Source organism: Pantherophis guttatus, chromosome 3 (genome assembly GCF_059756535.1).
Source record: "Pantherophis guttatus breed Tessera chromosome 3, ASM5975653v1, whole genome shotgun sequence".
NCBI lineage: Eukaryota > Metazoa > Chordata > Lepidosauria > Squamata > Colubridae > Pantherophis > Pantherophis guttatus.
Genome location: NC_142065.1, coordinates 73,267,815 through 73,282,342, shown reverse-complemented (window position 1 = coordinate 73,282,342; position 14,528 = coordinate 73,267,815). Strand labels below are relative to the sequence as shown.

The following is a 14,528-nucleotide window of genomic DNA, read 5'->3' as shown; positions in this document are numbered from 1 at the left end:
TTTGCAATTGAGGATGGAGTCGGCAGCCCCATTTACAGCAAGTAAAAGTGGTTTGTGTTTTACGACCATTCGTTCAAAGTTACAATGATGCTGAATGAATTATAGTTACGCCAGAGAGATTCTTGAAGTTATAGCTGTTACAGCGTCCCTATGGTCATGGGATAAAAAATTTGGGTGCTTGGCAGTCTTCCACATTTATAACCATAGCATGCCCTTCAACTTTTACCACCCACCTATCTCCTGCTCATCTCTACTTTTTTTGGGGGGTGAGGTGGGCTATAAGCTGGTGAGAATGGCAGAGTGCATGGCAGTCAAAACAACAAAGATTGAGAGAGATACATGAGGGGGAAGTGAGCACGGCAGGTCGGGAGAAGCATGATGTCCTTGCCTAATGATGGCATGGTTGCAAATCTGGCCAAATGATTGCAATATGGAAACTGCTGTCACTAAATAGTGTTGTCATGTCATGTTTTGGCTAATGACAGGCTTCACTTAGTGACCAAAACCCCAGTCCAATTAGGATCATTAACTGAGGACTACCTGTAATAGCAAAGATCGCAATTCTTCGAATTTGAAAGAAGCCTTACTAAGATATTTATATAGTGATAGAAATGAGGAAATTTTTAGAGAGTTCTGGTTTAGTGAATTGGACTAGAAAAATTTTGAAAATAATACCCATCGTGGCAATCAGCATGCTTAGGGACATCTTCAGTAAGGTTAACCTGTGGGGTTTCACCAACTACAACTCAGATCTCCCCTCTCGGGCAATTGCTTCTGACTCTATTTTGCAAAGGCAATTTGAGAAAAGGGACTTTCTCAGATCGGCACCAAATTTGCAAGCTGTCTGTGAGAATTCTCAGTATAAAACTCAACTTTTGTCTCACAAGAGTTCTTCACGAAAACTTGGAAAGGATAAAACAATTACAATATAAGCAGTAGTGGGCGGGAAGCTAGTCCACCAAGAGTTACAATTTGATTCTGAGTTGCTAATATAAGCTAATATTAGGGTAATCACTGATGCAAACTAGAACCCATTGCTGCATGCAAAGCAGAAATAACATATTTTTGCTCAATAATCTTCGAGCACTCTACCGAAAATGAATGTGGACAAGAAACAATGGAACACACTATCAATATACTGTAACTTGGACTAATATATGGTATATACGTGTACTATATATAGAACACACACGCACACTCTCAAACACATGAAAATGTTAAAGAGAAAAAAAAAGGCAAACCCCAGGTTGCTTTGTCATATTGTCCTCATCCAGAGACTGCAAAAATCTTGATTCTAGGATTCAAAATTAAAGGAAAAACAAAGGGAGGAGAGTATTTAAATCAATATCACTTAGTTCAGATAAGCAAGTGGAAAAAAAGAGTACACAGCTATATGAAAACAAAACAGAAATGCAGTAATACCATAGCTGAGTATCCAAGTGATCAGTTTCGTGAAGCATAACAATAACTTTGTAAAAACACACATTTTTATTTGAATATTTCAGCACGTTTTCCAAAGAATATAAAACAGGCGTTTCAATTCTTTAACAATGCTGCACATGGCAACTTCTAAATGCAGAAAATCCTGTACAGGTTTTTTTTTCCTTTATCTTTTGCATTTTTAAAGGCTTTTTACTTTAAGCCCAGGGCTCTTTTACACAAACACCTACAATTAAGAGTTGCTAGATGGAAATATTGTATCTTTGCAATCATGAATCAATCACAGGACAAAGAATCAGTGAAATTTTGCAGACCTTGCTTTTCCAGAAATGCCATTTGTACCAACCTGTCATGTAACCAGACCGGACTTCAAGGGTTGGAGGTACATAGGAGTGGATGCTTCTGCAAAATATCTCCTGCTGCTAAACTGATGACTCACCAAAGCCAAATATTTATAAGTGACCTGTGACAATGTACTCAAAATTCCAAAGAGTCCATCCACCCATACAAAGTCATTATGTCATCTTGTTTTTTTTTACAGAGCATGCAAAAATGTACTGTTTTTTTAAAAAAAAAATCCATTTTTTTACCTCCAAAATCAGCAACAACAGCATGGCCATCTTCATACAAGAGAATATTGTGACTGTAGAGAAAAAAAAATATTTTTATATATGTTTGATTAGACATAGAGAAATATAGTAATAATCTGTTCAAGAGATTATGTCATGCTGTCATATATTATGTCTAAGCAGTGTCTTCTTTTTTTTTATCAAGTAGCCCTTAGGATCTTGCTAATAGTTAAACAGATATACACAAACACACGTAAAGCATTGTGTGTTTCTGTATCTGATTGTATACACCCACATATGCACATACATGAAAGGTTGACAGCTTAGGAAGTCCAAATGTCAGAGTAATTCTTTAATTAGTAAGTAGAACAAGTATATTGCCTAATTAGTGGAAGATCATCTGTAACAGTCTTATTAATTATGTGACAGCATTACCTAGAAGGAATGAAGATGCTGACATTTGGGGACTGAACTCGGTGATAACATTTCAATAAAATCAGAAGACCTGATTATCCCCTCAGTTAAGCTCCACTCAGCTAAAATGAGCCACTCCTAAATTACAATGGCATAAATGAATGCAAAGGAAAAAAAGTGCAGAATCCAGCTGTGAGCAGACTACTGCCAACACCTATAAAAGCTTCTTAAGGAGAAGGCTATTTAGAGCTGTTTTCAAAAGGCTAAATTCTCTTTGAAAACTTGACTTAATTTCACAGACTCTCATCACACATTCCTGGTATTTCCCATCCACCCCCTCTTTGTATAAAAGAACTATGAAGGATTTACATGGATCTTACCTCTTCATGACAAGGTAATCTTTAAAATCATTACAGCTATCACCCTGGGGAGAATAGCCTTCAGAAGGACTCTGGTTCGTAATGATGGAACCTTCTCTAATACGTGCAGAAAGATTTTTAGCTCTGGAATGGCTTGATTGCATTGGCAGATGCTAGCAAAAGAGCTTAATGAGTATTGTGCACCTGCCTACTAGATTTCTTTTAGTGCATTATGTTCTCCACTGTGAGAGAATATCAAAATCTCAATTGTGTGGAGAAAAAGGAAATATTCATGTCAAAACTCAATCTGCAATAGATCAGTACGTCAGTCGAGACGAGATTCAAACTCTCAGGATATTTCAAACATTTGCAAGTGAGGGAAAGGAACCAGTCTTTTGGTTACCTGCAGCCCCACCAAAACATGCAAACAGCAGCATAACATATTCATAAGATGCTGTAAAAGTTTAGGGTTACCCAGAATTAATGCAACTACATCAATGGAATACAAGGAATGAACTAGTCCTTCAATTCTATTTGCCTTTATTTCTTCTCAGATGTTGTATTCTCATATATTCAGATACAATTATTTAGCTGAACAGTAAAATAAATCCCTGCAATATCCTTATCTCCACAAAGCTGAACGTCTATAGGGCTGTGGTTATCTTTTTTTCCCCCTATAAGAATATGACTCCTGGACTCTGTACCAAAGACACATCAAACAATTGGAGAAATTTCACATGTGTGCTCTCTGCTCTACCTTCAGCACTGGTTGGCAAGGTCGGGTCTCCAACCTGGAGGACCTGGACCATGTGGGGTTCACCAGCATTGAGTTCCTGATTATCAAAGCTCAGATGAGATGGGAAACATCATCAGAATGGATGACCGCCATATGCTTCACCAGTTGCTCTATAGTGTATTGGAGTCTGGGAAGAGATCTGAGAGTCAACCACAAAAGTGCCACAAAATCCCGGGGGAGAAACCCTATGTCACAGTATCATCCACCCAAGGGAACTAGAAGCTGCAGCTGCTGCCAAAACCCACTGGTGAGCTCTGCTATGAAGCCTCCACCAGCTTTGAAGACAGACATCACTAACAAACTGATAGAAAGCCATGAGTGGCATCACAGAATAAAACCCAGTTATTACAACAATGGACATGCAGTGCCCCCATTGTGCTAGATTCCACACTTCCAGATTGAGACTGTAGAGCCACTCCCATGTCCATAGATGAATTGCATATGTGAAGTTTGAAGTGTATCTTCTTCAAACCCAAATGACTACCATATAATAAGGTGCGGATGCATTTTCATGTCACATTTTTAGGAATGTCTATCTATCTGTAGTCACTCTGAGATGCATAAAGTTTGGCAGTTAAATAAATTTAAAATACATTTTTTAAAATATTGAGTTCTGTCTTCAATATATCCCAAATCAAATATTTCCAATATATTGTGAATCTTGCTCTTTTGTCTGTTTTACTCACCTCTTACCGCTGAAACCTAAAATGGCATCTCTGCCACCATTTATGTTTGATGGTTCAGATATTTGACAAATTTTGCCTTCCTCATTACTTTCAATTCCTAGCTATGTTTACTGCATACATATCTCCCATTCTCTGTTTTAAATGTATGGCTGTTTTTGAATGCTGTCCCTCAAAAATTTCTGACTTCAGATCTTCCCTTGTCCTTGATCACACATTCTGTTTACTCTCCTTCCTATTAATTGGCCAGCTTGACAGGGCACAGATATTTAATATTAGCCGAGATTCAAGCTTTTAGTTTTGATAGGGCTTTGGTAGCCAAGGAGACTGCATTCTGACTGGATGCATATGTTAGCTGCAGTATTGTAGCGACGGGAGGCCCCAAATAGTTACTTGTAAAACAACTCCCACCCTACTTCATGATTGCCGAGAAGATACTGAAATGAAGCAAATAAATAGAAGATGTGAACAATGACAGATCTCACTAACATGGGTGCTTTTAAAGATAAGCCTAATCACCACAATCCAATTTAGGAAAGGCACAGCTTCTCCCTGCTTCTCCCTGATTAAATTTAGCCTATTTTTCTAATGCTTCAACAAGGTTTGTTTTTCCCTGCCAAGTTATTCTTCCCCTCATTTCCAGTTTTGTAGCCCTCTTTTTTTCCCCTTCTTGGTAGAGCTTCACTTCTTGAATCATGTTGTTTTTAAAACAACATGTTTGTTGTTTCTAGAAAGAAAGGAAAATCCAAGTATATGTACATGGGTGCTTAGGTGTGAAAGTGTTCTGTGACAGAATAGTTGCTATATGCAGATGGGGATACGCAGCTTTTGGCAGATGTGCATATACACACACATACAAGTATCTTTCTTTCCCACACAAACACACAGACGTAACAGGAGGAATATCCTGCATTAGTTTCATCTGGTGTTGGCAGTCCCAAATTGACAAGGTTGGAAAACTGGGTAGCACACACACAAGCTGTGTCTATACTTACAATACTTTTGATGGACAACTGCCTTAAATTCAGAGTTTTCTTCCTCTTGGATAAACAGTTCTCTCTTGCCCACTGGACAGTTGTTGTAGTTAAGCCTTTTTACAAAGATTATTTTTTAAAAGATAAAGTTGTGTCATTGTTTCCAGGTAACTGCTTCTTCCTCTTAAATACCGTGTTTCCCCGAAAATAAGACCCTGTCTTATATTTTTTTGAACCCCCAAATAAGCACTTGGCCTTATTTTTGGGGAGGTCTTATTATTTTGGGGGCACATGGAGCAAGACGAGGCTCTTCTTGCTGTTTTACCTGATTTCCAGCTCTGTGTCCCTAACCCTAACCAGAGGAAATGGCAGGGACCGGCTGTGCATGCAGTTTAATATTTTCGGGGAGGGCTTATTTTCGGAGAAGGCTTATTTTCAGGAGGGGCCTTATTTTAGCTCATGCACTCAAAAGCCCAATTGGGATTATTATCTGGGGAGGTCTTCTTTTAGGGGAAACAGGGTAGTTCTTCTCCCCCCCAAATAATTGTCCCCAAGAGGTATATAGGATCTCCCTGCCATATTGAGAAACTTTGGTATCCAATGAAGTGAAATCACTTTATGAGGCACTACTGAAAGCAATTAACCTGTATGAGTGAAGACCTCCTGGCACATTAAGAATCCCTCCAAGGGTTAACAATTTCTGCAAAAATTAGATCTGATTTTTAATTTCATCGCATGATTAAAATATTAGTATATGAACACACCTGCCCAACATGACCTCACTCAAAAACAACTGAAATCCAGGAGAAGATGTGTTTGGTAATAGCTTCAAGCACTAGGAAATCTATCATTCCACTTAAAATTCAGTGTTGGCAGTCAACGCTTGGAGGAAGCAATGTGTAAATCCTCTTTTACCCAGTTGTGTGGAAAGTATGCAAGGGAGAGAGGGTACAGTTTTGCTTTTAAAAAAAACTGCAAATGGTTCTGGCTTCTGGTTATATTCTACTGCAGGAATGGTATTCACTTACCTTCACTACTGGTTCGCAAATGTGAGTGCGTTCACGCAGAGAGTCAAAAATGGGACGTGATGACGTCTGGGCAGGTGGGTGGAGCCTCCTGCAGGCACCGCTGCAGGTTTGCCCGAACTGGATAGAACCGGCTGAATACTACCACTGCTCTACTGCAATATTCATCATTGACCATACTGTCTGGAAATTATGGGAGCAATAGGCACATAATTTTGGGGCGGGTCAATGCTATATAAGAGAGTATTAGATAATATGATGGACAACTTTTCATGACTAGAAGGTAAGCTTAACAATTTGGGTGTAGCTATGGGGTTTATGAAATACTATATTGGGTTTGGCAATAGCATAACGACATATGCAAATGTGAGCTTTCAAGGGCAATATTTGGGAAAGGGTTTTCTTTGGGTGGAAAGAGTTTAAGTAATTAGCTGTTCGAATGAAATGGACGCTAGATAACTTTATCACTGCTAAAGACTAACAATGCAGAACACATTTTGATAATGTTCTCAGTGATATCTACAAGGTGGGCCAAAATAAATAAGATGGAGGCACCAATGCACTACTAGAAAGGGGTGGGGCTTCTATCTTGATGCCATGACTGCCACCTTGCCACCTTCCCTGTCGCCTATGAGGCTGCTGGCTATTATTAGCAACTAATCTTACCCTAAATAGCATCTCTATACTTCAAATCTATGAATCCTATAATAAAACATTGCATGAAAATAAATCACTTTTGTCCACTTTGATTTGCCATGTTTCTACCCTATATCTCTAGGTAACCATACAAGAGTGATAGAAAGTGGAAAGACAGAATCAACTTCTTTTTGCTATATAAAGAATATATAAACTTATATATATACTTATATATAAAATTATAACTTTATAAATTTATAAAATTCTCATTCCTTCCATTAATATCCTAGTCCATTTTCATTTCAAAAAGTGCTTCTATCTCTAATACGATTGCTTTTTTTCTGTGTATTTTCCAATGTCTCTATATTTTAGCAAAATTTTATTAGAGATCACCTTTCTGACAGTAAAGTCACAGGATTTCATTGCTCTTACATAGGTTTTTATTTATTTATTTATTTTAAAATACATGTATGTGTCTCTTTGTCCTTCTATTTATTTATCATCTTTCCAACCAACAAAATTTCACTTGAAAGCTCCAAACATATTGTAAATAGCATGAGTGGAAACAAATGCATTAACCATACAGAGTGAGTAAAAACAAAATTGATTTCAATTAAATCTTTGAAACCATAGCAACAAGAAGCTCCTATAAAGGTAAAGAATAAGAGAACCCTAACTTTTTGTACACCTGTCAGTGCAGGTGTATTTAAGGCTTACTGCTAAATCTACTGGATTTGTCCTGTAACCACTGGGACTGAAGAGGTGAATTATGAGATTTGTTTTGTGGTTAAACCCATTTATTGAGGGTAACATGAACAAAAATGTTTTCCACTTTGCTTTCAGTTTACTGAACACTGGGGAATGCAAACGGAGGACTTATAATGCCCAGGAATAAATTTCATGCATGCCATTAATAATAGCATATCTCCAAAGAGACTCATAAGCCGGGGTGAAATTCAGCAGGTTCTGACAGGTTCTGGACAACCGGTAGCGGAAATTTTGATTAGTTCGGAGAACCAGCAAATACCATCTCTGGCAGGCCCCAGAGTGGGGTGGGAATGGAGATTTTGCAGTATCCTTCCCCCAGGAGTGGGGAGGGAATGGGGATTTTGCAGTATATGTGGACTTCAACTCCCAGAATTCCTGAGTCAGCCATGCTTCGGAATTCTGGAAGTTGGTTCCCAGGTCATAAAGTTGCCATAGTTATAATAAAAGTTATAATAGTAATAATAAAATGTCCATATTCAACTAAAAGGTGGAATTCCAAGGCATATATTAGCCAGGTGAAATATTACCTACTGTATTGGGGGGGGAGTTTACTTCTACTACTAGACTTCATCAGCTTGTCTTTTTTTTTAAAAAAAATGTAGAATTACTGAGATCTAATTGGGTTTATTTTCATGCAAGCAGGCATGCATACAATTTCAAATTGTGTGTACTTATTTCCAAGATATATTGGCCAGAAAATATAATATGACTACATTCAATCCACACTTTAAGTCATGATTTAGTTCACTATACTGTATATTACTCAAAAGGTCACTTTATGGCTAAATGTGTCATCAGAACCCCGAATACTGAGCTAAATCACAAATGTAAGGATTCTTTCCAGCTTCCTCAGCTCAAAGATGGCTACATGGATGTATTCATCTACTTTCCAGGACAATATAAGAAAATAGGCAACACAATAGGCAACCCTCTATCAGATGGGCGGGTTGTGTGTGTGCTACTGTGTGCTGTTACAAAAATAAAACAGGGAAGGTGGGCACACTACCTGAAATAACACCTGAATTTGGAAGTAATCCTCTTCTCCCTCAGGTGAATATTTCAGAGTTGTGCAAACTTTCCATACACTGTTGCTTTTCTTAACCCAGGCCAGCTCTGAAAAATAATGTTGGGCATTTTGAAAGAAAGACAAGCGCCAAAACCCTCTTCAGCCTCACAATGGAACTCTTCATGCATGAGAGTGGCAAATTGTTAATGCATCTTCTGAAAGGACAAAATCCAATGTGTAAGATGAAATTACTTAATTAAGTTTCAGACGTCCCTCATTTATTATTACAACTGAATTTGCATTTATTTATATGCTCGAAGGCACACACCTGTTACAAAGGTTATAATCCCATCCACAGACCAATTCTTAGCCCTCGTTTCTATTTATTGGTTTTATTTATTGATGCTAAAAATAATAAAAAAAGCAACTTTGAGGATGTGGAAAGCCTTTCCTTAACCCCAAGAAACTAGAAGTATCCAACAAAGGGGATAAAGTGAAGGGAATAACTTGCAAAGGTGATGTTTGTGGCTCATTCACCTCCATATGTCGTCTCCCCCCCCCACATTCTATCACCATCATACTATCTCAATTCAGAGAATGAGTTTTGGTCTATTCCCATTAAACTTTTTTAAAAAATTTGACTTACCTCTTCCATAGTTCTATAGTTTCAGCTGTGGCCCACATTCCAGTTTAAGTTATGGGTCTGCTGTTGTTATATCAAGCTTCGGCAGTAAGGGTCAGTAAGTGAATGCTATATATTTTAAAATAAATTGTCTTTTTGTTTTGGCCACAATTTCCTCACTAGTTATTAGCTGTGTAATTTGCTTCTGGGCATATGTATGTCAAGAGGTAGCACTGAAAGGTCTAGCTCAAACTACATAAATTTGATCAAGCATAATTAATGTCTGGTGAGTTTGCTTCGAGGTTTCATGTGGCATTTCAGGTCAGAATTGGGATTTTAAATTGTACTGATTCTGTGCTAGTATTTACTTGCTGTGGTACCTAGTTAGTACTGTTAGTTTTTCAGTTCTACAAAACAAAACCTACCAGCAAAACTTAAGAAGAAGAAAATAAACTGTGTTTCCAGTTACTTATTTATCTAGGCCATCTTTTTTGCTAACTTATGCCACTTAAACCTCCAAGGCCAGCATTGTGAATGTCATAACAATCACTTATATCTGATGTGACAGACAAGAAAGAGTGAGTTTGGGCAAAAAGGGAGAAATGAGTTTAAGTAAAGCAAAGGCAAAAGGTCTAGAGAGGTTAAAAGTATAGAAATAGGGGGATTCAGATATACAGACTTTTTTGTTGTTGTTGTTGTTGAAAAGACACAAAGGAGCCAGAAAGCTTCAGCATCAAATAGAGGAATGTTCCACCTGCAGAGCTGTTGCTGTAGGAGAAGCTTTTATTTACCCAGAACAAGCCTTGATGTACTTCATCACAACAGCCTCAACTTTTGGCAACTATGCAACACAAAACTGGGCTCACCCTATCTCTACCAAACAGAAGCTTGAAGGATGCATCTCATGAGCCTCCAACAATCTAAACCGATTTGTATCTGAGGATGCATTGAAAACTGGTGCTTAAAAAGAAGAAGAAAAAAGTTCAAAGGAAATCACAGCAGCTTAGAGATATTTGTTTCTCTCATCCTTATGGGGTGAAATGTACACTCTCTTTTCATATATACATAGCACCTTCACAAAATAAACTCCTATTGCAGGAGTTGGGAACAATTGAACTAACTTTCTACTTGCATTTCAGCTAATGAACAGATCTGAAGACATGCTGAAAAGTTCCAATGTTCCTTGACTACAGGATGATGTAGCTAATGAAGAGCTGAAGGAGTATGCATTTGCCCAGCTCAAAGGCAACCCCTTAACAAGGGCTTATGTTTTGGCTTTTCATTTCTATACCCTGGATAGAAGGCAGCTTTTCACCCTCAAATTTTAGAGCATTTTGAACTTTGTCAAAAATGTCATTTACAATGACATTTATTAAAGAATTACAGACTCATGTGTACATATTACAGGCTGGGATAAAATCAAACAAGAAAGACAAGGAAAGAAATGCAATTGTTTTATATAGGGAAGTGTAATTATCTGTAATCATTTAATAATGTTTTAAAAATGAAAAACTAATGCTTAACATGGTTAAAGGAATGGATGGAGTTGGGAAATAAAAGAATGTTAACAATTGAAGGTCACAATTTACAGATAGGATGGCATGCATTCCTAAGGGGTGAAAAGCATAAAACCCATGGGTATTTTAGAAGACATATAATTAGGAACTCATTATTATTAATTTGGAACAAAATCAAAAAGCAACATTATATGAGAATACCATTTTGGATTTCGCCCAATGAAACATTAATGCATTCAAATTTAATAGACTGGACCAAAATAATTAGATACAGGGATATATTAAACGATTTGGGAAAATTAAAAACAAAACAAGAATTGGAACAGGATTTGAATAGAGAAGTTGAATGGTGGACGTATTTACAAATAAGATCAAACTATACAGAAGATATAAAGACAAATGAGGTACAATTGGAGCAAAACGAATTGGATAAAATTGTATATGGGAGGGAACAAAAATTAATTAGTAAAATATATAAATTCTTATTACGGTATAAAATGGAAGAGGAAATAGTGAAAGATACTATGATTAATTGGGCAAGGAATTTCAACCACTCAGTAGAATTAGAGAAGTGGGAAAAGATGTGGAGAATAAATATGAAATTGACAATATCAACAGCATATCAAGGATAACCAGATGAAAATGTTTCATAGATGGCATCTACCGCCAGCTAGAATAGCAAAGATGTTCCCTAGTAATTCACCAAAATGCTGGAAATGTAAGAGTAACTATGGAACATATTACCATCTCTGGTGGACTTGCCCAGTGGCAAAGAAATTCTGGGCCAAAGTCAAAAAGTGGTTAGAGGAGATAACACAGAAATCAATAAAGGGAGAACCAGAGCAATTCTTACTAAGGATTCCCATAGAAAATTGCACAAAGGAAATACAATATTTAACATTACACATACTAACAGCAGCCCGCATAGTCTATGCGCAAAATTGGAAGAAGGAAAATTCACCAACAGAAGATTTAATTAAATTTTTTTTAGAGTGCACAGAGATGGACAAACTAACAAAAGAACTCAAGGAGAAAGAGGATACAGAATATTATAAAGTGTGGTGTAGATGGTATGAATGGTAGGAGAATAGGAAAAATGAGAAAGAGGAATAAAGGAGAGAGAAAATAAATGTTAAAGATCAAGGTAAAATGTAGACGAAATAAGGGAAGATAGATAACAATGTGGAGTAAGATAAAGTTAAAATATGTGTAAATAGTAAGAAAGGACGACTTCGAAAGAGCTGTTAAAAAAAGTGTATGTATATAAATGTTTTATGTTTGTGTCTTGTTTTAATGTATTTACAATAAAAAACTTTAAAAATAAAAAATGAAAATGAAAAACTACCTATATTATATAGTTACCACTTCTGATGAGTGAAATAAGTCCTGGTATTAAATGGGAATCATTTCATGGTAAGAGGCATGTTTATATTATAAACATTTAATATTTAATATTTAATATCTGGATGGGGAGGAACAGGCTCAAGCTCAACCCTTCCAAGACTGAGTGGCTGTGGCTCCCGGCATCCCGATATAGTCAGTTGACTCCATCACTGACTATTGGGGGCGAGTCATTGGCCCCCACAGAGAGGGCTCGCAATCTGGGAGTCCTCCTGGATATGCAGCTGTCCTTGGAGGAACATCTGACGGCTGTAACCAGGGGGACCTTTTGTCAGGTTCGCCTGATTCGCCAGTTGCGGCCCTTTCTTGATCGGGATTCCCTGTGCACAGTCACTCATGCCCTCGTCACCTCTCGCCTTGACTATTGCAACGCTCTCTACATGGGGCTCCCCTTGAGGAGCACCCGGAGGCTCCAGCTGGTCCAGAACGCAGCAGCGCGGGTAGTGACGGGAGCAGCATGGCGCTCCCATGTAACACCGCTCCTGCGCGAGCTGCACTGGCTCCCAGTTGTCTTCCGGGTGCGCTTCAAGGTGTTGGTTATCACCTTTAAAGCGCTCCATGGCATAGGGCCTAGCTATCTTCGAGACCGCCTGCTGCTACCAACGTCCTCCCATCGACCCGTGCGCTCCCACAGAGAGGGCCTCCTCGGGGTGCCATCAGCCAGACAATGTAGGCTGGTGACCCCCAGGGGGAGAGCCTTCTCTGTGGGGGCACCTACCCTCTGGAATCAGCTCCCCCCAGAGATAAGGAGAATCCAAGACCTCAGTGCCTTCCGTCGCGCCCTTAAAACCCATTTATTTAAACAAGCCGGGCTGGCTTAAGATGAAATTTTTAACTGTTTTTAAATGTTCTAAACGTTTTTAATTGGTAAATGAGTTTTAATTGGGCCAAATTTATATATCTTTTAATTGTTTTTAATATTTGTTCTGCATGTTTTTTAATCTGGCTGTACACCGCCCTGAGTCCTCAGGGAGAAGGGCGGTATAGAAATCCAATATAAAATAAAAAAATAAATAAATTATTATTTAATTATAATTTGTTATATAATGAAGGATATATAAATATATAGATATAGATATATGGATATACAAATTATTGATGTAGCTCTATTCACAAAGCTCAAGTTGCATGACTTGATTTTAGTGTATAGTTTGTTTATGTATAGTTTGTTTTTATGTGTGTATGTTTGTATATGTATGTTTGTTTATCGTTAATAAAATTATTTTAAAAAAAAATAAGTTATATGGCAAATTCAAAGTAATCTTTCCCTGGAGAAATGTTGTATAATGACACTGCTATGGGTTCTACTTTGAAGGTTAAGATACATCTCAAATACCTCTGAATTTCTAAATCATAATGCAGAATGATTTACTTTGTGGTTATGATAATAAATATTAGATATAGGAAAGCAGGTAATATGTTCATCTAACTATTCTGAGCAAAGACCTTACTTTCTGACTACACCTGCCACACTGTCTTATTCGTATTTAAGATTTTAATTAACACAGAATTTCCTAATGACTCAGGGAGTCATCGGATTTTATCAGAGCTAATAATAACGAGATATATTTTTATGGGTGCAGAGATATATTTGGAGTGCTTGAGGGCCATCACAGCCTTCGTAGGAAGTCTGGAATCCCTCTTTCTAGAAATCTGATTTGAAGTGGCAGATCTGCTGTTTCTCAAGACTATATGTCAACTATATGTAATTTGCTCTGCTTGAATTTCCAAATCTGTCTTCTTCAGAGAAAGCCAAACCTGGAGAGAACTATTTCTGGGATTCCTTATCCTTCCATAAAATAGAATGCATAAACTTGCATAAAACATCATTTTGCCCTGATTTTTTGTCAACTTGAATAATTTACCTATAGATTTTTTAAAAAAACACATTGTGATTCGTACATGGAGGAAAAATAGAAGTATGTTTTTAATAGCAAGCCTCCTTATGCTTATGTTCAATATCCTCCCTAATTTACTTCTTGTAACTTAGACCAGAGGTGGGTTTCATCAGGTTCTGACCAGTTCTGGAGAACCGGTAGCGGAAATTTTGAGTAGTTCAGAGAACCAGAAGTAAAAATTCTGACTGGCCCTGCCCCCATCTATTCTCTGCTTCCCGAGTCCCAGCTGATCAGGAGGAAATGGAGATTTTGCAGTACCTTTCCGCTGGAGTGGGAAGGGAATAGAGATTTTACAGTATCCTTCCCCTGCCACGCCCACCAAGCCACGCCTACCAAGCCAAGCCATGCGCACCAAGCCATACCCACAGAACTGTTAGTAAAAAAACATTGAAACCCACCACTGAATTAGACCCCCTGTGG

General features: G+C 37.8%; 1 protein-coding gene across 2 annotated transcripts in view; it reads right to left on the bottom strand.

Moving 5' to 3' along the window:
* LOC117677329 (serine/threonine-protein kinase TNNI3K) overlaps positions 1-14,528 on the bottom strand; it is a 238,156-nt gene that overhangs the window by 69,139 nt on the left and 154,489 nt on the right. For both annotated transcript variants that reach the window (XM_087889820.1, XM_060689981.2), the window contains 2 exons: positions 2,031-2,083; positions 1,242-1,294 (listed from right to left, as the gene is read on the bottom strand). In XM_087889820.1, the coding sequence (XP_087745946.1) occupies positions 1,242-1,294; positions 2,031-2,083 (106 nt within the window). The remainder of the gene's footprint in view (positions 1-1,241; positions 1,295-2,030; positions 2,084-14,528) is intronic.